The sequence below is a fragment of the Chelon labrosus genome (genome assembly GCF_963514085.1).
Source record: "Chelon labrosus genome assembly, chromosome: 11".
Lineage (NCBI taxonomy): Eukaryota > Metazoa > Chordata > Actinopteri > Mugiliformes > Mugilidae > Chelon > Chelon labrosus.
This window is the reverse complement of record NC_140344.1, coordinates 702201-727885: the sequence shown is the minus strand read 5'-3', so window position 1 is coordinate 727885 and position 25685 is coordinate 702201. Positions and strand designations below refer to the sequence as shown.

General features: G+C 40.4%; 2 protein-coding genes across 4 annotated transcripts in view; both read right to left on the bottom strand.

Annotated features, from left to right (window-relative positions):
* Positions 1–19398, bottom strand: part of carmil2 (capping protein regulator and myosin 1 linker 2) — a 113998-nt gene extending 94600 nt beyond the window's left edge. For 2 of the 3 annotated variants that reach the window (XM_084555216.1, XM_084555218.1), the window contains exons 1-13: positions 19287–19367; positions 17681–17787; positions 16902–16952; positions 16437–16496; positions 16113–16234; positions 15215–15312; positions 11945–12015; positions 11742–11815; positions 6694–6769; positions 5790–5878; positions 2993–3087; positions 2668–2754; positions 1829–1938 (exon numbers count right to left, since the gene is read on the bottom strand). In XM_084555216.1, coding sequence (XP_084411342.1) covers positions 1829–1938; positions 2668–2754; positions 2993–3087; positions 5790–5878; positions 6694–6769; positions 11742–11815; positions 11945–12015; positions 15215–15312; positions 16113–16234; positions 16437–16496; positions 16902–16952; positions 17681–17787; positions 19287–19314 — 1068 coding nt within the window. In that variant the 5' untranslated portion in view covers positions 19315–19367. Of the gene's footprint in view, positions 1–1828; positions 1939–2667; positions 2755–2992; positions 3088–5789; positions 5879–6693; positions 6770–11741; positions 11816–11944; positions 12016–15214; positions 15313–16112; positions 16235–16436; positions 16497–16901; positions 16953–17680; positions 17788–19286 lie in introns of all 3 variants that reach the window. The other variant, XM_084555217.1, reaches the window with a different exon arrangement.
* Positions 19358–24548, bottom strand: LOC311495685 (transcriptional repressor CTCF-like). The gene is made up of 4 exons (XM_084555228.1): positions 24368–24548; positions 24134–24266; positions 23805–24041; positions 19358–22934 (listed from the first exon to the last, which is right to left on the bottom strand). Exons 1-4 carry the CDS (start codon positions 24539–24541, stop codon positions 22687–22689), a joined length of 792 nt encoding a protein of 263 aa, XP_084411354.1. The 5' UTR covers positions 24542–24548; the 3' UTR covers positions 19358–22686.
* Between the last annotated feature and the right edge of the window lie 1137 nt (positions 24549–25685).

Below are 25685 nucleotides of genomic sequence, written 5' to 3'. Positions count from 1 at the left end.
ATGTTTTAGATGCTGCTTTAAACTATAAGTCTGTTGAGGTATGTGCCATATGTTCTGAAGTTTCCTTGCGTGCTTTTAGGGCCTATGCCTGGGAGCCAGACAGATAGCTGAAAGAGAGTGTCAGTCTGGAAGCTATTTGCTGGGAATTTCATACAGATTGATGCACCAACTGTAGAATTATAGAACAACATGTTGTCTCTCATCTGAATGATGGTAAATGGCCTTGTTTTTATATAGTGCCTTTCTTCCTATTCGTACTCTCGACACACCTACGCATACGCTCACACAAGCATACATACATTCACACACCAGTGTGACCATGCACCAGAAGCAACTGGGGGTTCAGTGTCTTGCTCAAGCTGGTGGTGAAGGTGGTGGTTTCAGTGCTGGTGAAAGTTCTGACACTTTTTTAGGTCTGATTGCTGTAATTTGAGTTTTAAATTTGTTTGGAAAAAAAGTTTGGAAGTCATGGCCAATGCAATGATCAATTCTGTTGTGGGATAATACTTACATGGTCCCCAGAATGAGTTCTGATCTATTCCATTCTATGGGGGCTCATCCGGGATGATGGAAATGATTTTACAGCTTAAATGTGACATGTAGTTACTATGCTCATTTACATTTAGTTTAGACATTTGTACATTTTTACTTTTATGTTTTCATTCTTACATTTACAGAAAGGAGAGAACAATGGGACCTCCAGTAGATAAGAAATACACTGCCTGGCCAAAAAAAAGTCGCCACCAAAAAAAATAAAAAGATCAAACACTCACATATTTCGTTGGACCGCCTTTAGCTTTGATTACAGTACACATTCACTGTGGCATTGTTTCAGTAAGCTTCTGCAGTGTCACAAGATTTATTTCCATCCAGTGTTACATTAGATTTTTACCAAGATCTCAAAGATTCTCAATGGGGCTAAAGTCTGGACTCTGTGGTGGCCAATCATTGTGTGAAAATGATGTCTCATGCTCCCTGAACCACTTTTTCACAATTTGAGCCTGATGAATCCTAGCATTGTCATCTTGGAATATGCCTGTGTCATCAGGGACAAAAATATCTATTTATGGAATAACCTGGTCATTCAGCATATTCAGGTAGTCAGCTGACCTCATTCTTTGGGCATACAATGTTGCTGAACCTAGACATGGTAAATGGCCTTGCTTCTATATAGTGCTTTTCTACCTATTGGTACTCAAAGCGCTTTACAGTCACAGACACATCTACCCATTCGCTCACACATTCACACACCAGTGCCACACACCAGGAGCAACTGGGGGTTCAGTGTCTTGCTCAAGGACACTTCGGCATGTGGCACATTCCGGGGATCGAACCGCTAACCGTGGACAACCCGCTCTACCTACTGAGCCACAGCCGCCCCAAGCCGACATGACCAACTGCAGCAACCCCAGATCACAGCACTGCCCCCACATGCTTGTACAGTAGGCACAAGGCATGATGGGTGCATCACTTCATCTGCCTCTATATACAGGAAAAAATACAGACTGATAATAAATTGTTGTGTTACACCAGCACTCAATTGTGCCTCTCCTTGACTGCTTCAGAGTTATTCTCAACCTGATAATCATCACAATTCTTAAAACGTCTTATCCATCATTTTCCCAACCATTAGTCATATTTTTCTAAATTTTTAGAATGGTATAGGGTTAAAACATTTCAGGTTTTCGAAGTTTTCCAGGATCTGCAGTGATGCTGTTGTACTCTGAAGTGTTGAACCATAATAAAACTGTGTGTGCATTATTTTCACATACTGTCATCTGTCCTCTGCCCACATCATTTAACATAAAAAACACAGAGCAGAGCGTACCATGGCCGCCTCTGTTACCAGGCTGCTGGGGTTCCCAGACAGATCAAGGTGAGTCAGAGATGCTGAGAACATCTGATTGGACAACAACACCTGACAGAGACATCCAAGACCTGGAAACAAGTAAGTCAAAATCATTTTAATGGAGGAGGTAAAGAAAAAAGTGTTTAGCTCATTCCTGAGTACACAACGGGATCATTTCTGAGATGTTGGGTTTCCTCACATGAACATGGATTATGGTCAGGCCATTTCAGAACATTCAATTTGTTCTTCTTTAACCCCTCTTTTGGTCTGATTGTTGTACTTTGAGTTTTACATTTTTTTGTGTTTGGAAGTCATGACCAATGCAATGATCAACTCTGTCGTGGGATAATACTTACATGGTCCCCAGAATGAGTTCTGATCTATACAATTCTATGGGGGCTCATCCAGGATGATGAAAATGGGCTAGAACTTGTACAATTGAGTACAATTGAGAATTCATTGCTCCATTAATGATGGCAATCCGTCCTGACACAGATGCAGGAAAACAAGCCCAAACAAGGACATTACCACCCTTATGTTTTACAGAAGGGATGAGGTTATGATGCTGTGATGCATTTTTTCATCTCCAAATGATGCCTCTCATTTATTATCCAATGTGAGAGAGGTCTTTGGCTGCTTAGAAGTTGGTCTGTTCCATCATACACTTCCACAAACATTTACAACAAATGAATTCTAAATTGGCCTTGAAATTAACTTGTAATTCTTGAGGTGCACTTACAATAAAAACAGCGTGTGTAGAGTAAAAAATGTGAATGTGGTGCTACACTTGAAAATGTGTATTGCACTTGCGTGTGTACCTCTAGCAGTCATTGATACCCGGGACAAAGAAAGGTGCTTGAGTCCTTCATTCCGATTCTCCAGCTCCTGACTCAGAGCTACTACACCTATAGGAATAAAAACACAACACACATACTAGCTGATATGAAATGAATAATAATAATATCTATCTATGCCAATTGACTTGCAACACTGGCTAACAAACCCCTTAAAAGTATATGGTAGTGCACTAGAACACTCAGTAAAGAAAAACTGTAAAATTAGACACATGGCTGAAGATGGGATGGAAACCTTGTTCAATTCAATATACTATGTTTATATCACTCAAATGTGAGAAAAGTGCACCTTTGTCTTCAATCAGATTGCCTGTGAGGTTGATGGATTGCAGGGTAGAGGATGTGTTCTCTCGGAGGGCAGCTGCCATTTTGACTGCAAAGTCCCTATAGCAGAATGAAAAAAAATATGATTTCTAAAGCTCCATAAACATTTAGAAACTAGACTTTAAGTGAGAGGCAGCTTGCTTAGATTCATATGTGAAAATCTTATATCTTTTATTGAGATATATAGTATTGTGCAAAATATTACTGTGCAAATTCTGATCACCCAATGTGATATCATCAGGGAAGCATCTGATTGGCCCACAATTCATTCTGCAGCAGAAAACATCAAAATATAGCATAAACTCTATGAAAAAAGTGCATGTGCAGGCACCACTGTTTGCATCCTGACCAGCTGCATCACTGTGTGGTATGGCGCCTGCACCGCGTCCTGCCGTAAGACCCTCCAGCTCACAGTGAGAGCAGCTGAGAAGATAATCGGTGCCTCTCTCCCTTCCCTCCAGGACATCTACAACACCCGTCTCACCCACAAGGCCCTCTGCACTGCAGGTGTATCCTACCCACCCGTCACACAACTTCTTCCTCAGTTTGCTGCCATCAAGGAGGAGACTACGGAGTTTTTGGGCCAGGACCAGCAGACTCAGCTTCATCCACCAGGGTGTGAGGAAGCTCAACTCTCTACCTGTTTTGCTCCCTCTCCCTGTCCTCCTTACAATGCCTGTAAATTAGTATTCACCCCCTTGGATGTTTTCCCCATTTGTTGCTTTTAAACATGAAATCATGGTCATTTGGCTTTTTTGATAAAGATTTGCAAAAAAGTCTTCACTCATGTCAAAGTGAAAACGGATTTTTTCAAACTAATGTCAAATAATTAAAAATACGTATAGAGTAAAATAAGTGTTTGCATACATTTTAAAAGTGACTGACCTAATTTAACAGAGGTCCAACTTGTGGATACCAGTGGTGTCACAAATAGTGAAATGGAGATCACCTGAGTGCTGATGATATGTGTCAAGTGATTGTAGTATAGAAACACTTGTGTCTGGGAGGCCTGTTTCTGGTTCATCAGTATTCCTACTACAATTAAAACATGAAGACAAAAGAACACTCCAAGCAACTCAGAGAAAAGATCATTGAAAAGTCAGAAGAAGGCTACAAAAATGTCCAACTCAGAGTTCAGTTAAATCCACCATTAAGAAATAGAAGGAGTATGGCAATTGTTTAAATCTGCCTGGCCATCCTCACAAACTAAATGACCAGGCCAGAAGAAGACTGGTGAGGGAGGTCACTAAAAAACGTCAGTGGCTCAGATGGGAGACTGTTCATATAACAACTGTTGCCCGCGTTTTTCACCAGTCAAAGCTGTGGGAGAGTGGCAAAGAGAAAGCCATTGTTGACAAAAGCTAATATGATATCTTGTCTACGGCGGCACAGTGATGTGGTGCCCCCCGCGAACCTTCACAGGACAAGCGGTTACAGAAGATGAATGAATGAATGATATCTTGTCTAGAATGTGCCAAAAGGCATGTGGGAGACTCCAAGGTCAATTGGTTTGTTGAGACAATTGAGCTTTTTGGCCATCAGACCAGTGGTTCCCAACCTGTGGTACGCGTACCCCCAGGGGTACGCATAGTGACGTAGGGGGTACGCAAAAGAGCCTGATTACATTTTGAAACTGAAAAAACGGACGATTAATTGAATTTCGATTTCGATTTTGGCTTCCCTCGATCATGAAAATAAAATAATCGTAATAAAACGATCATTCTGCCGCACGCCGTGTCTTGTGTGGTAAATGCAGCGAACCCTTCCATCTCCACCTGTGCGCTCCGCTCCGCTCTGCCCCCGCCGGAAAAAAAAGAAGTAGAAGACGATAGAAGATGGCAGAAAGGCAGCCTTTGGTCGGGAAGAAAGGTAAAGCGAATTCTGTGGCGTGGAAACACTTCGGTTTCGAGGAGTCTGACTCGGAACAAACGAAGATATTGTGCAAGATATGTCACGCTACTAAGGCTGCCAACCGTCCCTTGAAAAACGGAATCGTCCCGTATTTACAAACAAAGTCTCGTATTGAGCTGTCACGGGACGCACTTTGTCCCGTATTACCGTGAAAAAAAAAATAAAAAAAAAAAGTGTGCAAAATGACAATGGATTTAAGGAATAACCAGGTGCTTTATATGAACATTTACAGTAAATTTATTCCCAGGCCGTCTCCTGCTCTGTGACCAATGAGCTGACAGCGGGAATCCCGCTCACCTCATTGGTCGAGGTACTGCTTGCGAATCTTGTATTGAAAATAAATTGTTGAAAAAAAAATTCACCACGCTGGCCCTGCCAAAGTCTGAGATAGTGTTTATTTTTTTTATTTTTACATATTATTTAATTAACTTTATTAATAAAATGTTCTCTTGTATTTTTCAGTTCTTATTAAAAGAAATACCAGAGTTAAAAGTTCAATAAATGCTTGTTCTCAAATCAATGAATAATCGTGATTACAATATCAATCAAAATTATCGTGATTATGATTTTTGCCATAATCAAGCAGCCCTGTTTTCTCATTTTCTGATTCTTCACCTAAATGAAAAATCAAAAGACTGTTTTTCATGTGAGTGGACTTTTTTTTCAATAGTGGACTGTGTAAAACAGTGACTTATACCAAAACTGGGGATCTGCACTTTAAGCCCACATTCATTATGAAACTATAACTTGAGTATGTTTTGCTAAATGGCTGAAATAACAAAAGAAAATGTGTCAGTGTCCCAACAAGGACCTAACTGTAAGTATGTGCACACAGTCACGCGCAAACTCACGGTTTCAGTCCACTGCCCTCTAGTGAGAGCTCCTGCAAACTTGGAGATCTGGACAGCAGGAAAGTCAACTGTTGCTGGACATCCACAGACTGAAGGGAGAAAAATAGAGACAAAGTCTAAAAGAAATGTGTTTTCTGGTACTTCAAAATGTCTTATTACAGTTCCAAACAAACAATGGAAACGCTTAAGTTCAAACATGGTGATAGGTGATAAAACATGCACAATAGGTTCTACATGTTCATGTCCAAATGTACACAATAAGTGCAGATATTTTCATCTAGATATTAACATAATACTCTGAACCTTCAGAAACATTGACTTGAAAAACACAAAGAAGAAATTAGGTGGCAAGTTCAGAAGATAACCATATTATTTATTCAGTACAGAACTGAGCATTATTGTAGCTTTAGGTACAAGGAGGGCAGATTTTGTCTCCACTCTCTTACAGTGTATTTAGTTCAGGAAACTATTGATTTAGATGAAGGAGGAGTCACACATCAGTAACCCTATCAATATAACTCGTGATGTTTGTAGTAAGACATAGTTCATCTTTTAACCTAACTCCACCGCATTCATCCACTACAAAAAATCAATTTATCAGATATGAGTAGCCCTCCTCAGCCTGTGAAAACAGTCTTCAGTAAGTAGGGGGTGGGAGAGACTTGGGTATTTATGATATTTTAACTAGATTCGCTGCTAATTCTGTACATCTTAATTAAGCAAGATTATTGGTGCATCTAAAGTAAAGGATCAGAACAGATTCTCCGCCACTGTCTATTAGTGTTTTTTTCCCAGTTTTTCTATGAAATAAGGCTGTGCAGTGCTCATATAATATATATTAGCCTAGAGATAGGAGTGCAAACTGTTTGACCAATCCATAACAACACTAAGAGAAATAGTGTACCAGTCGGAGTTCTTTGGAGTAGATCTTTGTGAACCACTGGTTGAAGGACAAAGCCGCTACTGCCAATGCCAAGTCCCTGAAAAGAGAGCATAAATATATTTTCAGAAATGGACATCCCGATTGATATTGCGGACACAGAAGACATAACATAATAAAAAACAACAAAAGAAGCTACAATTTTTCTGTCAACTGATGCGAGTGCCAGCCTGTCCAGTATCTCTTTCTAGTGTGTTCTCTTTTTTGGGGTATTTTTATGAAAAGGGATTACACTTGTATAGTGTTATAATTCCATCCTATGGATATGGAACTTTGTACACATAAATAATGACAGTGGCCATCTCTGTTATTCGAGGGATCAGCTAATTATTTTCCAAATATCTTTGACCCCCTTCTATGTCGCAACCGGGTTGACGCAGGCCCAATGCCCTGCACCCTAAAAAAAAAAAATATAATAATAATGCAACAAGCTTTTTTTATAACCATATTAAAGGTGGCATATTTAATCATGCTCAAATGACCAAACACACACAAAACTAACATAAACATAAAGGGGTCCATGTCGCAGCGAAGGCGTCCCCGAGCGGGACGCAGAGGCGTAAGTCACCAATAGCGCCCCCTATAGACCGTATTGCATGAAACTTGATGGGCTTGTAAGGAATCATCCACAGATTATTATTGTCAAATTTCAAGCTTTTTCCTGTGGTGGTATGTGAGATATAAACATAGCGCCCCCTGTAGACTTAATGTCACGCAACTTGATGAGCATCTACACAATATTTTACAGATTGTGTATGCCAAATTTCATGAAGTTAGCTACTGCAGTTTTTGAGATATTGAAATGTTGCTTTTGTAGCGCCCCATAGAGACCAAGGGTCACAAAAGTTGGGGTGCTTGTACAAAATTGTATTATTATCAATGATCTGAAGTTTGGGTATATACTTCACAAAATATTAGCTTTGGAGTTATACTGCGCCACGCCATAAAAATGGATTAGCCATTAACTTTGTAATCAATAACCCTGCTAAAGTTCTTTTGAGAACTTTTCATTATCTTTGTCCATAAATGGTACATGCCAAGTTTGGTGAGAATTGGATGAACGGGTTAGGAGGAGTTGATTTTGCTTTGAGTTGCAATTTTTTCCAAAATGGTGGGAAAAAATGGCAGGCGGAAATGGGCGTGGCCTAGTCCATTAGAACCAGTGCGATTTAATCAATCAGAGGGAGAAAGAGTTTTGTTTCTAGGGCAGACAGTTCTCGAGATATGAGGCAAAACGTAAATTGGCTTATTACAGCACCACCTAGCTGCCGGCATGTGTATTGACACATTGGCAAAGTGACATGCTAGGACTTCTACCAAGTTACCAGGTTTCATGCCTTTCACCCTTTCAGTTTGTCCTGAGCAGACACTTTTAGGGAAAAAGAAAAAAATGAAGGTGAAGAAGAGTAATAATAACTAGATGATCGCAAGCAATCATAAAGGGGTCCATGCCGTGGCGAAGTTGTCGCCGAGCAAGACGCAGAGGCATGAGTCACCAGTAGCACCCCCTATAGACTGTATTGCACAAAACTTGGTAGACTTGTGTGGAGTCATCCACTGATTATTATAGTCAAATTTCAAGCAGTTTACTGTGGTGGTATGAATGGGCTAGGAGGAGTTGATTTTGCTTTGAGGTGCAATTTTTTCGAAATTGCGGAAAAAATGGCAATTTTGTTTCTAGGGCACACGGTTCTCGAGATATGAGACAAAACGTAAATTGGCTTATTATAGCGCCACCTAGCTGCATGCATGTGTTTTGACACCTTGGCAAAGTGACATGCTCGAACTTCTACCAAGTTACCAGGTTTAATGCCTTTCGCCCTTGAAGTTTGTCCTGAGCAGACACTTTAGCTACGCAATAAAATCAATAGGGTCCCTGCAACTTCGTTTGCATGGACCCCATTCATTAATACACAGGATTAGATGTAACAATCCCTTGTGCCAAAATCCCAGGCAAAACACATTTAGAGGCCCTGTCCAGCTGAGAAATCCTAACAAACCTACAGTCATGTGATATGACGCTTAACCTACAATCTAAATAAACTAAATAAATGCTGCTGGCTTGTATGTCCCTCTCAGCAGCAGACGCTAACTCAAACCTAGTGAAATATAAGCTAACCAAATGCTACTGGCTAGCTTAACCTAAAATCTAACTAAACTAAGTAAATGCTGCTGGCTTGTAGGCCCACAGAGCAGCAGAGGATAATTCAAACATTGTAAAACATAAGCTTACCTAACGCTGCTGGCTTCTATGGCCCGCTCAGCAGCTAACCATAGCTACCAAACAATATGAAGACATCAGGAACCTGGCCTAAACAACAGCAGTATGCTAATAATTATGATCACAACAATGCGCTCTCACATTTGAATTAAACTGAAACACTGTAACATTTCAATATAATGCAATAAAGTTACGCACAAGCTTCCACTTTTAAGAGCAAAGAGGATGACAGGCTCAGGCTCAGAGGCAGAAAGCAGATAAGTTGGGGGAAATGTTATAATATTTTCAGCAGCGTTAAACAAAAATTAACTATCTAACTAAACTAACACAACCGAGTCATCATAATACAGTGGTTATGGAAATACAGTTAGAACAGCAGTAATTTGAATTAAATTGCAATAAAGTTACACACAACCCACAACATAAATAACAAAGAGCATAGGCTCAGGAACAGATATCCCACCTGCCAGTTTCCTTTATTTCAGGCATTTGATCATATTTGTAAAAATTAAGAGGTCACAAGCTAGGTGCGCAAATACAGTGCGTAGAAGAAGATAACTTCTCCGCCATTACATTTTTCACGCCCAGGGGTGCACGAGCCACCACACTTTGGGAATCCCTGATCTACTCGACTGTCAAGGGATTAAACACGCAGCACCCTGAAGCCTTTATGTTGATCTTCAGAGACTTTTGCGGTAATTGCTTCTTGATCAATTACAGCATCGGGATGTGTTCATCTCTGTATTTGTGGGCATCATCACTTGCTTCGCAAGCACTGTTCAAAGTACACTTCTAACCAGAGGCGGGTACACCCTGGACAGGTCGCCAGGCTATCGCAGGGCTACCACAGAGAGACAGATAACCATTCACACTCACATGCACACCTACGGCCAATTTAGAATCACCGGTGAACCTAACGAGCAGGTCTTTGGACAGTGGGAGGAAGCTGGGGTACCCGGAGAGAACCCACGCAGACACAGGGAGAACATGCAAACTCCACACAGAAAGGCCCAGTCGGCCCATGGATTCAAACCCGGGACTTTCTTGCTGTGAGGCATCAGTGCTAACCACATTGCCAGTGGCGGTTCTACATTGAATTACGCCCCGGGCGAGAGATAGCCAGGTATCCCAGAATCAATTTCAGGGGTGTTATCAAGAATAGTTTCAAGTACAGAATGATTGTACAGCATCCTTGCATCTTCCAGAGTTTGCACTTCAGAGTCAAACTTGTCAACTATCTACTACTGACTACAGATGGCATTGCTCCAAAACCCATGCCTGAGCCTATGGCGTAGGTCCAGAAATGCATTTCATTGAGCATGTGTCTCAGCCGCCAGACAAGTACTGAAAGTTCTCCCTTACTGAGCCTCCTATGCGATCTATTCAGTTTTCTTCTCTATGTTCTCTGTTGCAATGATTTTAGTGTTTTAACTGTTGATCCACATTCATCAGCTTCTTTAGTTATTAACTCCAAGATGAGCCACTCAGTTCTACTCACCATTTTGTGAAGTATAGTGTTAACAGAATGCAGAGGCAATTCAAGCTCTGGATGAAGGAGGCAAAAGAGAAATGCAGAGCGAAGGTGGAAGCAGGTCTGGACCAGTATGAAAACCATCACAGGCTGCAGTTCGAAGCAGAGCAGCACTGTGGAGGGGAATGTGGGGATTGCTAACCAGTTCAACCAGTTTTACACCAGTGCAAGACGGAAATGAGGAGGAGCTGAAGTGTGTGCAGAGGAAATTCAAGGTCCAGATGAAGGACATGTGCAGGAGGAATACAGGAAGGACTTTGTGATGTTGTGTAGGTCCGAAGAGATTCTGGCAAACTGTCCGGCACCTCAGGGGGGTAGACGACAACTCGCTCACACCGTTTTCAGTGGGGACAGGGAGCTGCTGCCATTATCTGGGGAAATTGTCAGGCGGTGGAAGGAATACTTTGAGGAGCTCCTCAATCCCACCAACACATATTCCATAGAGGAAACAAAGCCAGAGGGCCTGGGGTTGGAACGTCCAATCTCTGCAGCAGTGGAGCTCCAGGAGTGGATAAGATCTGCCCTGGGTCTCTTAAGGTTCTGGATGTTGTAGGGCTGTCTTGGCTGACACGCTTCTGCAATATTGCATGGACATTGGGGGATGAAGATCAGCACCTCCAAGTCTGAGGCCATGGTCCTCAGTCAGACAAGAGTGGATTGCCCACTCCGGGTCGGGGAGGAGGCCCTGCCTCCAGTGGAGGAGTTCAAGTATCTTGGGGTCTGCAGTGATGTGGGCGCTTAACCGGTCTGTCGTGGTAAAGAGAGAGCTAAGCCGAAAGGTGACACTCTGAATTTACTGGTCGATCAACCCTCAGCTGTGGTCATAAACTTTGGGTAATGACCGAAAGAACACAAATACAGTCGAAATGCCGAAATGAGTCTTTAAGGAGCTCAGACACACGGGAAGAGCTCAGAGTAGAACAGCTGCTCCTTCACATCGAGAGGAGTCAGTTGAGGTGGCTAGGGAATCTGGTAAGGATGCCTCCTGAATGCCTCCCAGGAGAGGTGTTTCAGGCATGTCCCACTAGAAGAAGGACCTGGGGCCGACCCAGGAAGGATTATATCTCTGGCCTGGGAACACCTGGGGATTCCTCCAGAGGAGCTGGTGGAAGTGGCTGGGGAGAGAGCTGTCTGGACCTCCCTGTTGAGACTGCTGCCTCTGCGACCCGGGCCCGGATAAGCATTAGAAGACGAAGACGAAGACATTAAACATTACTCATGTCTAAGCCTTGGATGAAACAGTAAAGTGCCAAAACTCACCTGCTATCTAAGTGGCTGAAGTCCTGCAGATTGAACTGTCTCGAGTTGTGGATATAGTAGATGTTGTCAACATCCTGCATAAACAGTTAACTGTGTTTATTTGGATTCACTGCAGCTAAATATAAATTTAAATAAAATATTTATTGTTGTTTATTGTCAAGAAGCAATTGCAATATGAAGCAAGAATTACAATAGTGACTTACCCACTGAATTTCTTCTCTAAATGGCATGTCATTGAAATCACACAAAGCTGCATAAGTATCGGAAAATCCCCCTGAAAAGACAATCAAACACACTTTAAAAATTAGCATTTTTTGCATGAGGTAGCTACGTTTTGGAGAGCATGGCCTCCTCCTTAAGCCTCATTAAGCCTAATTAAATACTATGCAGTGTCTTAAGTACAGAGGAAAGTAGATGAGGGAGAGGAAAGAAGCAACTACCCTGGTATTGGAACTAAAGAAAAAAAAACACTTTTAACTTGTTAAATCTGCTCATCTAAAATATTCCTCTGTGTTTAAACATGCAACATGAAACTATGAAGTATATCAGAGAGGAAAAACAAAGCTGTAATACAGTTGCCTACACTTAAATGTGCCATATCAAACAACCAGATTGACAGACTCACTCACTGAGCCTTAAATGTATGTTGCAGTTTATACTCTATGGGTAGTTTTCTAAATTTAATTTAATTTTAAATTCAACAAGTTGAGATAGACTAAATAAATGTTCTGTTGTTTTTTTTGTCATTGTCTTTTAAGTTCCCTCCGTACTGCTGGAAGATCAAGTAGTCTGCTGTTGTTGGTATTTATTTGCATTGGGATAAAAAAAAAATCATAAAGTAATCTGATGATGGAAGCACCACAGAGATAACATTCCAAACCCTGTTTCTTGCTGACGTCATAAGATGCTTGAAATGTTAACCCATTATCACACAGTCTTCTGGTAATGCTGCAGCTCTGTTTATACCAACCTTAGTTCAGGTATTGAGAAGAGGACTTCAGTTAAGTTATTTATCTTATCTTATCTTATCTTATCATATCTAAACTCACCACACATAACCAAGTTTTAACCAAATAGCTTTATTTGTCTTGGAAACAAAGGAAGCACCAGAAGTCTAACTCCCACAATCCTCCAGGTGTGAAAACTGACCCAGCAGTTATCACTGGCTGACAGTGGCATGTGACCTCTGAGGTCATCAGGTCAAATGCTTTGCTTGGCCTGTGTTCTCTTCCTCTTCTCCTCCACACCTCTCCTCTGGAGACCCCCAGCTGCTCGGTTGCAGCTGCGTGCCAGGTAGTCTGCAAACCAGAGCAGCTACTCCAGGCCTCTTTCTTCACAGCAGCTGAAGCGAGATCCTGATTGAGGAATCTGCACCAGCTCTTCTTTAAGGCAACAAACAGAAGGTCTGCAGGCTAAACCCCCAACCAACAGGAGCCACACAGCTAGTTAGCACCGAGCTGCTAACAAGCTACATCAAAGGACTTCAAGGAGTGGCCAGCTTCCCTCCATCTGCCATCAGGAATACACAGCAAAGACTTTTAACTTTTCCCAGTTTGGCCCTTCCATCAGGAACCGCCAGATACAGGAGCAACACACCAGAAAATGACTTTTCCACCAAAACTGGTAGCATGACCTGGGCATAGAACTAGAAACGTTGATTTGATGTGATATTTGTTTTCACTGAGTTGTTGTGATCGTAAGGTTATAGTATAGTGATTTGATGTTAGTTTAGGTTATGCAACACACAGACTCAGGGTCTCTTGCATGCTAAACTAACCATTCTTCCTTTAACCTGGCACCTCATAGAACTCTTATCACATTCCATATATACACTAACCAGCACATGGTCTGAGTGTCCCTACTCAACAACAGCCACCTTGTTTTCTCTTTGTTCAAAGCCTCAAGGCTCCAGTGGCCATTTTCACACACACACACACACACACACACACACACACACACACACCTGTATAAAGTACACTGTAGTTAGATCGTATGTTTTTACTTTTATTCTTGTTAATAAATGTCGTTTAAACATACCTGTTGTCTGTTTAATGTTGCACAAGAGTGAATATTGCCAACCTCTACACTGTCAAGAACTCCAAATTCCTTCTCCTTAACTAGTGGTAATATTGAGTGCCTTAGTACACAGGCCCAGGCTCATTTAGTACACTGTAAGATAATTTTAAGATTCTTTTATTTGCCTTTAAATCTTTAAATGGTCTCACCCTGCTTTACCTCTCTGAGCTTCTTCATCTTTATACTTCTGCTCTGTGTCTCAGGTCAGCTGATCAGCTGCTCCTAGAGGTACTGAGGTCTAAGCAGAAGGTCAGAGGGGACAGAGCTTTTTCTGTTGGTGCTCCCAAATTATGAAACGATCTACCACTGCACATCAGACATGCCCCCTCACTGTCCATTTTTAAAACTTGTCTTAAAACCCATTTTTATTCACTGGCTTTCAACCCAGCATGGGACCCTGCTCTTGTTTAGTTAAATTAAAGCTTTGAGAGGCTGAATAATATTTTTTTAGTTCATGTGCAGACTACCACAAGCCTATTTCCTCAAAGGTGTTGTTTCTCTATTCATCAGGATCATTGTCTTTGGTTATTCAGGTTATACAGGCCAGTAAGCCATGCAAAGACAAAGACACATAAATCTAAAGAAAGATGAAAACGTTTACGCTCTATAGAAGGGAAAGTGGCATCTGACATCAGATACATCAGTGGGTTGCAAATTATCTGGAACGAAGACTGGGGTACGGACCGTGGCTCAAGCCCGAGTAGTTGCCTTTTTTTTGGGCACGTGTTTGGCCATGGAGGCCCCGACAGGGAGGATGGGTCCACGTGGACGCCATGGAGGGAGGTCTGCTGGCCGGCAGCCTCTGGAGTCACACACTGCCGGCCACTTGGTTGCGTCTCCCCGGCCGGGAGTCCTTCGTTTTTGTAAGTTTTGTCCTTTTGTTAATTAAAAACCTTTTTTTTTTTTTTTTTGCCTACTTCTGCCTTCAAAGTACTGCATTTGGGTCCGAAACTCCCATCCCTGCTACCCCTTCTTGACACAAGGTTTCTTTTCTTTGCCAAGCCTTAGTGCTTGCTAAGGTGGTTTCAAGCCAGGCTTTGTAAGAGAATTTTTTTATTGTTATTCATGCTATATAAATAACATTGAATTCAATTCAATTAATGTGATTGGCTCTATACATGATGTTCTTTTTCATATTGTAGGTAAGCTCAATATCAAGAAGATATTTTATGCACTCTTTTTTTAAATTAATTTTAAACACATTAATTATATTTATTGTGTTCTTGTGTGAGCAACATATGATTTGTGGTAATAAAGCAACATGCTGTCAGGTGCATTTATGTTATGGATTAGGGATTTAAAATGTGACAGTTTGGAGAAAATTTCCCTCTATATCATATAAACCCATGTGTGTATCTGTCTGGTGTATTAAATATTGCAAAATGAAGGGAACATACCACAGGGACGTAACTGACTGTTCAGCTGTTCTTCTATCACACCAGTCAGTGTGAAGAGTCTTTCAAGGAGATCTGGAGAAATTTTCTTTAACAGCTTTCTGAAAAGTCATAAAATATAAACAGCGCTTTAAAGCCATGTTAGCAGCTCTGTGGCATTTTAGGCAACTAAATTCTATTATCACCACTGCATGGGTACAGTGACATCACACTGTGTATCACATTAGCATATTAACATTAGCTAAATCTAAACACTGAAACACAGTGGGCTGGAGCCTATCCCAGCTGTCATTGGGCGAGAGGCGGGGTACACCCTAGACAGGTTGCCAGTCTATCGCAGAGAGACAGACAACCATTCACACTCAAAGGTGAACACCTACGGCCAATTTAGAATCACCAATTAACCTAACCAGCATGTCTTTGGACAATGGGAGGAAGCCGGAGTACCCAGAGAGAGCCCACGCAGACACAGGGAGAACATGCAAACTCCACACAGTAATGCCCAGTCGGCCCATGGATTCGAACCTGCTACGAGGCATCAGTGCAAAGGGATAGGCTCTAGCCCCCCCGCGACCCTTCACAGGACAAGCGGTTACAGAAGATGATGAATTTTTTATTTTAAATTTTCAGAAAGAAAACAACAACTTGTAGGTCTGCGCAGAACTAATACTATAATAATACCACCATGCCACTGTGCCGCCCAAATAAAATCATTTCAGAAACAAAAGTAAATAACTTATTATTTATTGTTGCTTGATTTTTCATCATCTGTTGTATTGTTTTAACTAGGCTGTCCAGATTTTTGCACTGTAAAGCAATCTAGAAATTTTAATTCTGCATGGAGAATATGAACTCATTGTTGTGCATTAAAACATGAATCAGGTTGTGGAGTCAGACCCACCCTGGAGAAGAATCAGGGAAAATCCTCTTCAGTGAGGCTGTCATATGACTGATCATGGCCTCAAGATCTGCAACACGCAAGACACTGAAAGACAGAGTCTGCCTGTCTGTCTCCAACACGATCTGCAAAGCATGCATGCCATACATGGATTACTCTTTGCACAAATATATAGAAATAATTATACTGTACAATGGTATCATATTTCAAATCAGATAATTTTAAACAGGATTAAGAAAATATGTCAACTAAAATTGTATAATAAAGAAAAAATATCAATATCTATAAACAGGTATGACTTTGATCAAACTGAAAATGATGGTGTACCTGTGTAAGGCTGGGAATGTTGATTGAGCAAATCTCCAGGTAGCTGAATGTGCTCTCCACCTGTGCACGCAGACATGAAAATATTTGTGAAAACACATGGCCAGACCACACGCACAGTATATGTAACTGGAAACTGGTTTAAGTAAACACTGTGTTCAAAAGTTCACCCAAATGGATCCCTCCATTTTTTATTTTTTTTTTCAATCTGGTGTTGACAATTTGGTATCACACACAGTGAAGGCTGATGTCTGTCCTCCTCTAAGTGTTGAATGAAAAAATAAATAAATTCAACAGCGTCTCTTGATGAAGAGTGTCCCAGTCAGTCATGGTATTATATAGCACATAACAGTCAAAATGGGTAGTTCATGGTTTGGATGAATTTGGATATTTCAAACACAACTGTGTCAAGAGATGGTAATCTGTTGTGTTTAAAATAAAGATTTTAACATTTGAGTTGTGATTTACCCTGATGGAATGCTTGTTTATAACCAAGAAACCTCTCCATAGACTCAGTACCTAGAGAGAAAGACATAGAAGAAAGAGAAAATCAAGGGAATGGATGGAATTGACGGATTAATGTTCTACTCCATTCTGTCCGCAGCCTCAAACTAGCACAGCCAGAATACATCACCTATTTTAAAAATGTATTTAATTATTTAATTGAAAGAGCTACAAATAAAGGTGATAGAATTGAACAACCAGAGAAATGAATCTTTATCAAGTTGAAAGTTTCACTTCTGGTTAAATTTCAGTTTTTGGACAGATGGCATCATTTTATCATTTGCAAGTACCATTTGGTGCAAAAATCATGACTGAATCAGTACCTGCTCAATCTCAAAGCTTGATGTCAGTATGAGGTTCTCCTGAAAACTGTCTTTAGTCTGCATCAAACACATCTACTGTTTCTGTGTTCATTTGGCCAGAACACATGCCATGGCCTTTGCTTGTTTATTCACTAGCAGTGCTTTAGTATTCTATTTGGACAACAAATGCCTTTTCTGGGCCACACTTTTCATGCTGGTCAAATTCATATCTGCACTTGTAGGCGCTGAACAACATCTTCACAAACTATGTACATATCTGTGCGGTGCTGTCTGCACTATAGTTCAAATACAGTATGTCATAGCTAGCAATTTATCTGTTGTTTACTTTACTGCATAAAGTAAATGCATTGAGTTTAACATTAGGAAGAAGGTCATGATAGTTGTATAAGGAAATTAATTACTGTATGTATTATTACTCACCACAAACCTATCGGCTGATCTCACACATTGCTGACTTGAATGATTCAGTATAACAGGCATCACAAGGCAAACTCTGTGGGGCTTCAGCAGCTCAGAGATCTGATCTGCTTACAGGGTCACAAACACAAACAGGTGCTATTGCATCTTTACTTCAGTCTTTTCATAGCTGGACAACAGTACACTAAAGAGAGATTCTTTTGAATCACCTAAGAAACTTGCTGGACTTTGTTACTGGGATATTGCCACAGTATCATACTTTTAATGTGTTGTCCTTAGATCAGAGCATTAATGCAGGCATTCACGTTTGAGGTAAAATTGATCAGTTTTTCATTGACTTCTGCATATTGCAGGACATTTCTCAGAGTAATGCAGGATAGAACCCACATTATTTATTTGATTTTTTTAAACCACGTTTTAAAGAGGAGGAGAATAATGGATAGAAATTGGTGTCATACATTTATTTAAGTTTCCATCAGGTCTGTTGTTTGTTTTTTTGTTGTAAAACAATCGAAAGAGTTCGATTAACTACTGGTTGTTTCTTTTCACAATGATGAAAACAAAGTTCACCATGATGACGGTCTTCTGTACAGAATAATTTAACAAGTAAACAAGACTTGCCTCATTGGGGGTCACTGTACTGGCAAATTAAGGACCAACTTGATAATGCAAAAATAAATTATAACTCACTCAGTTCATTTTATTTTAGTTTTTCAAAACTCGGGAGACTACATTAATCAAAATTATTCATCTTATGATTAGTCAGCTCAATTTTTTAAGGAAGGTGGGGGTTTGTATTGAGTCTAACCTTGACAGATTTATATGGATTTAATTTTGGCACTGGAACGTTCCATACCATGAAAATGGTAGCCAGACATACATCCAGATTCATAAAGTGTGTGCAGTTTAATTTAGTATTTCTGTAGGAAAGTCAGCTTTACTTTTCTTGTTCTTGATAAATTCTCCTGGGCATTTCACAAAGAAATCTTGAAGAAATAACAATTTAAAAGAATAGTTTGGACATATTCTGTAACTTCAGTCTGACTCAACTTTGTTAAAAGGCTCCATTGCTCTTTGTGCAATCAGGCTTTACCAGCATTTACTCTCTGTGATTTTATACAGTTTCAAATCTGTTTCAAAAGCATTTCCACAAAAGGAAGAAAATGTCCAATGCTTTAATTTGCTTTTGGTATTGAAATGGTCATATTTTCGATTATATCCAAATTTCCTCATGTTTTAGACGATATAGTACAATTCTGCCTTGAATATTTGGTCTTTGCTCACTGATATATACAGGATGGCAGAAACGCCTATAATCATGATAGTACAGTGCAGTTTAACAGTAGTATAGGTATAGTATAAACTTGAGCAACTCTCTAAAGTTATATATATATATATATATATATAGTTATAAAATTCATGAAGGTAGAATTTATTACATGGCATTTTCATTACACCACACCAGTTTAAATAAATACAGATAAATCCACTGGTACCAAATGCAAGATGTTTTATTTGAGCTAAAGCATTTGGTCCTTTCAGCTACATTTAACTGTTCTATCTACATATGTTTAAACTGCCAATATAAAAGCACACTTATTCATCTTACCTTGTAGGGTCTGAGAAACAGTGTCCATACTGAAGACTTAATGCAGAAATATTCAAATAAATGAAAACATGCCCAAAATGTCAAGTTTAATATTGACAGTACAAAAGAAAGAAATAATGGAGAGTAAATAAATGTTAATATCAAATTATCAGCTCATACATACAAACTGAAAAAAATACTGATCATCTGCCTAAATACTCTAATTAAGGCTTAATAGTAGAGAAGAGGAGCATGTGGCAGTAGAAAAGACAAACTGCAGGGTTAAGATATGCATAGAAACTACCACAACCCAGTTTCTTTCTCATAGAGGCACATCTAAGCCACTTTCTCTTTTCCATCATGTATTACACGTCACACTTTTTTTTCATCAAATCTCACACACATCCTGTTGCCACGTTGTGAGTTGCAAACTATTATAGTGAACATAAAGGTTAAGCAGACAGGAACTTCTAAGCTCACACATTGAGAAGTAAACCACAGGATATCTGCAATTTCACAAAATCCAGCATCAATTTGTAGACTTTAGGACATTTATTTTGACTGCTTAATGTGTTTACAGTGAAGAAGAAACAATGATGGGGAAAGTATTTCAAGAACTTTATATCATCCAATCATTTTTTTCTTTAACTAGCAGAGACATCAGTAGTGTGGGATATGCACAACTAGTGGAAGGCTGCTTTAACCACCAGGAGACACCAACTCCTGTGTTATATTTAGTAACAAAGACCTGCAGTCAAAATTATAGTTGACTGGCCCTCAGTGTTGTGTTATACACACATCACACATACTGTGTTTTTATAATGTTGTTGCACATAATTAACTCACTCCTTAAACAGAAGCATACACCCGTCATGGGCCCATTGTGGTGATTTTATTTTTTTATCAGCTATGTAGTGTCTCATCTTAAAAAACTCTTAAACCAGTTCAACATTCTTCAAGCTAAACAAACAAGAAATGGGCTAAAATGTCTGCTGTGCTACACAGAAAGGGAAAGTAGTTACCTGCAGTAAAAGAAGGAAAGGTTTGTTTTGAGTTAGCAGCAACTTAACACAAATCCCATTTGGCTAAAAGCAATCCATAAACAGTAAGATAAGAATCTACAACCGGGGGTCAACCTAGACATCAATCCACGAATCATCTTGCAGAAGCTATAAAAGCTGAAAACCTTGAAAAATAGATTTCTTACAGACAGAACTGGTTGCCTGTGGTTGGCACTGCTACCTAGCAGGACCACGTCAATCACTGCCGTTAGGCTGAAGTGGTAATGCATGCATTCAGTCCTTTGCACAGGGTGGTTAAAGTCAGATGCTCGGTTCTGTGACAAATCTACACCTTAGCCTGCTGTACACCTCCCTTGAAATATAACCAGAAGTTGCGGCAGGCCCCTGTTGTGATTGGTCCTAAATGCATTTCCTCGTTCACATCTCAAAGTGGCCAGACAGGGGCAAAAATGCGCCTCATTTGGCCCCAACACACTACCTCTCAGATCTCTTTTGTTTTTTGTGTGTTGAAATTATTCCAGTAGAAGTTCTACAACATTTATTAATTTTACTTCCAGCACAAGACACTCTCTTCCAGTCACCATTGTTTGAAGTACATGGAGAAACTCAACACAGCTGACTAGCTGCGGTCTAGTGTTTGGCAGCCTCAATACAGAGCATCATTGACACACCAGTGCACAAGTATAAATACTTATACTTGCCCACTATGGCTTAGACCCTGAATAGATCCTTGGTGGGAGTATAAACCAATCTTAACACTGACCAACCCAACCTGTGTCAGCCCAGATAACAGAAAGCTTCTAGAAACTGCCTTTCCTCCAAAGAAATATTAAAACTTCTCAAAAAGAATAATACATCTGTTTTGTTACTACATACTGTTTACCTGCAGTTTATGTTCTTAGATAGTACCAAACTGTCTTTTAACAGGTCCTCAGAAACCTGTTCATTAACAGGTGAAACCAACTTCACACCAATTCAAGTGAGAACAGAAGGGGACACTGAGCTCAACCAAATGCAGAAATGCAGTGTCAACCAAAAAACGGCCCGAAATCATAATTATAAAACAGCACCAAAGCAGACACAAAACGGCTATAAACATATATAGTCAGAAAAAAGTTAGTGGTTAAAAAAAAGTTCATTAATTTGACTGGACATGGCAAGTCTACAGAGGCAAAGGATGATGGAGAGGCTATATCCAAACCACCTTTACAGCTTATGTGTGTCAAGAATGGCAGTAATATTTACCAAATCAATTAGAATTCAAATTCTCTTTCAATATACAGGTATCCAAATCAGTTATTTAAAAACTTTAAAAAAGACAATCAAGAATGTAAAGCCCTAAGAGACTGAAATGTATATTGAAATGTGTATGCAAACCACCTGCCACACGTGGGCATTTGAGATACACATATTCACAGTCCGGCCTTTGGTAATTGTTTCTACCACAGTAACTGGGATGGGAACACAAATGTAAATGTACAGAGCAGTTTATTACCCAACAAAACAAGATTTGTCACTGCTGAATACTTCATTCAAATGTTGTGCAAACACTCCATATTGGCTGAATAGTTTGGAATGTTCAATTGCAACTATAGTACCAGATTCTACCAATCAAGGTTAACTGTATTTTCTCCAACCAGCACTGATCATTCATTTATGTGATGTATACGTTTTACTTTCTCCTTCAAAATGTGGAACAGGAAGAACATTCACTATGAATGACAAATACTGTATTTTCCATCAGTGATGGAAAGAGAAAACAGAAAAAAAAATCAAAATACAATTTCAACTCAAACTATATAGCGACTATCTCAACTACTTCATTTACATGATCTCACAAGGGTTAGTATAGCAGACAAATTGTGACAACATGGAGAGGAGGGAGTTTCCAGCTGAGCAATATGCAGATTGTGTGGGTAGAGACTTGCACAGGATGTGGCTTTGGGTAGGAACAAGCAGCAAAATACATGAAGAATACATAACTTAGGGTGTTGTTTTGCAACTGAAACAAAAAGCACTTAAGAGAACAGCGCAGTCTTGGACAATACCTGTATATGATGAAGAGTATGACACAGGTGTGTGCAGTAGGAGCTGGTGTGAGAGTGTGTGTGTGTGTGTGTGTGTGTGTGTGTGTATGTACGTGTGCGCCACAACAATCAGTATGCAGGTTAACGTACATGGATTAGAATACAATGTGCACTAATATCTATACGCAGCTTCCCTTTTTGTGCATGGTTGTTTTTGTTATCACCATTTCTGAAGCCATTTCAGTTGAGGCAAAATGGCTGCCAATAAACAGACATACAGATGGAAGATGGAAGGCCAAGCATGTAGAAATATTCAGGTGTATTTGCAAATTTTAGTCATAGTCTGGCTACATGTGATGCCGTTTCTTATGTTCACCGGTCCATCATGCTTAGGATCATCTCTGGTGTCAGATCTCCATTGGCGGCAGCTGCTGCCGTTTCCTCATTTACAGCCAGCTCAACAGTCTCCACCTCTTCCTCATCTAGTCCCACCCCCTCCACACTCAGGGCCACTCCCTGCTCCAACGGAGTCGGTGCAGAAGCATCACCCTCCTCCTTCTTCACTATGATGTTCTCCACTGCTCCAGTGCTCTCATCCTCCACTTGAATAATGGCAGCAGCTACAAAACACAACAAAGACACAGTTCAGAACTGCACTTAGTAGTTATGAGAATAAAAAATTAAATGGAAAAAAAAAACTATGCTTCCAGTGGTACTACGTAGTTACAGCGAGTTCAACTCCTCACTGTGGTTTAATTGGCAGTTGGTGGGCATTACCACCACCTACTGGACAGTAGTGCATATCAGTAGATTTAGAGCAAGTTGCTGCACCACAGCCTCCATTTGGTTTACATCTGTTTACCCATGAGACCATAATAATCTAAATAATATACTACAATAATATACTATAGCATGTGTTGTGCTATTATTTTAACAAGTAAACTGTGTAGAAGGGATAATCTAAGTGACTGAATAATTCATTTAAAATAGTAGAGGACTGAAGTATATGGTTTGCCGAAAAAGAACAAAGACAATAATAACATCTTATTAAAGCAAAGTGTGGTACCAAAAATGTCTAGATATATTAAATAGATTTTTGTAACACTGTATTTAAAAATAATACCCACATGAAACATGACAATCATTCATGATAGTGAATTTAGGCAATATTACCAAGCTCTTCACAGAGCAGGGCAACACTACAGTGCAATTTAGTATACAAATTTTCTGACACCTTCAATAACTCTCATACCCACTGACCTTTCTAAATGCTGTGCCTGACAAGCCACTACAGACAAACAACTGTTCAGTATTTTAGTTATTGTATGAAATGTAGGATTTGGTAAAGAAAAATTCAATCAGTTCAATCACGTTTGTTTTTTAACTTATTTTATCTAATCTAAATCTAATCTAAAATAGTTTCCCTAAATGTTTTCTTTAACATCAACCATTGACATTTGTAATCTAATAAATCCAGTCAGCATTCTTACCAGCTGTCGTTTTGGCACCAGCTCTGACTGATTGCCTGGGTGTTGGTGGTTTGGGGGCATTCTTTGGAGGTCGGCCTCGTTTCCTCTTGACTGGTGGCTCATCAGGGGCTGGTACTGGGATGGCTGCAGGGGCCTGGTCGAGTTCCATGGTTTCTGACTCCTCTTCTTCCTGGAGAAGTGATACTTCTTCCTCATCCTCACCATCCTCCTCCTCGTCCTGTTCAGCATGATCGTCGTCTGAATTCCGAAGACAAAACAAAGACATACATCATAACAAGTGGACAAACACAGTATCATGTCCACACTTGCCTCCAATGTCAAATTCTCACCACTATCATCTTCATCCCTCCTGCTCCTCATCTTCCTCTTTCTTCCTCTCCTCCCTTTCTTTGGGGTTGGAGCTCCATTCTCAGCATCGTCCACTTCACCAGTGCAGTTCTCAGCATGGCGAGCCATGGTGTTCTGAAAAACAACACATCGTTAGCTTGTCTTAACTTACTGGTAATTTACTGGTTTAGGTATTGAACCAAATAAGATGTAGCGAGACAGAGGAGTGGTACTACCCTGCGAGTGAACGTCTTGCTACACTTAGGGCACACAAACGCTGTGGGGACAAAGTTAGGGTCATGGTAACGTTTGAAGTGCATGTCCAAGAGCTGCTTCTGTCTGAAGGTCTTATCACACTGGCTGCAGGCATATGGTTTCTCTCCTGTGTGGGTTCGGCGATGCATTACCATGTGGCGTTCCTGGACACAGCAGGACAGCAGGACAGTTAAACACCAATTATACAGATACTAGTAAATGTTAATTCAAATGCCACGTAACAGCAAGGACTGCCACCTTTGTTCACAGTTAGGCAAATACAAATTATTTATTATATTTTTAAACATTATTTATAGTAGGGCTGAACGATATGGACAAAATTTCATATCTCGATAATTATGCCAGATATCTCGATATCAATACCATTTTTTTAAAAGCCCTCTTTCGAGACTGTGTAACGGGTACCATGTCTTTTGCAATGTGGTATGTTATAGCGTCTGTAATGTGTTTATGTCTGGTGGACGTCGACGTACGGTGTAACGCTACTGAACGCATCAGCAATCAAACTTTGATTGGGCTTCTTTTGGGATGACTGAGAAGTCCCCGGTGTTTCTCGCAATACACTCTTTGTGCAGCACGTGATGGTGTTGTTTCATGTGGTGAAACATGTTTCTTGTGCTATCTTGCTTCGTCGCAATTTTCGCCAAGCGACCAGCACAACACCTCGCTCTGGTTTACATAATCATTTTTAAATCCAAAATACCTCCAAATAATGGAAGATGATTTATGTTTTGGTACCAAATCAGATTTTGCACTAGTGACACGGGAATCAATTGTCGCTCCCATCCCAAGCCCACAAAAATACTCCCGTCGTATCCCGATCACGTGACTGCCCCCCAACAAAAATCCTGTCCCGCAAAATCACGAGAGAAAGACTCCCAAATCCCGTCCAGCTCCCTATGTTGTTGTCTAAAGTTGGGCGCACTCACCGCATTGCAGCGTCACTTTTTAATTAAATCTCCGGCTCCGTCCCGCTCCCGTTGATTATTTGCTCTATCCCGTCCCTATCACGTTACCAACAGTGAAACTGACTCCAGCGGCAATACCGTGACCAGCGGGAGTCCCAAAAAATTTTCACCCTCTATTCTGCACGGCCACCGGCCGCATTATCTTCCACGCTCACTTTACTTTCTTTCTTTTTAATTTCCCCGCTGTGTATGTAGTGTGTGTGTGCGTCTCAGTCTCCGTCTCCCTCACTCCCGCCCTCATATGTTTGTCATTGGTCTATATCGTTTATATCGTTGCTTTTTCGATATTAATATCTTGAATGTTCATATC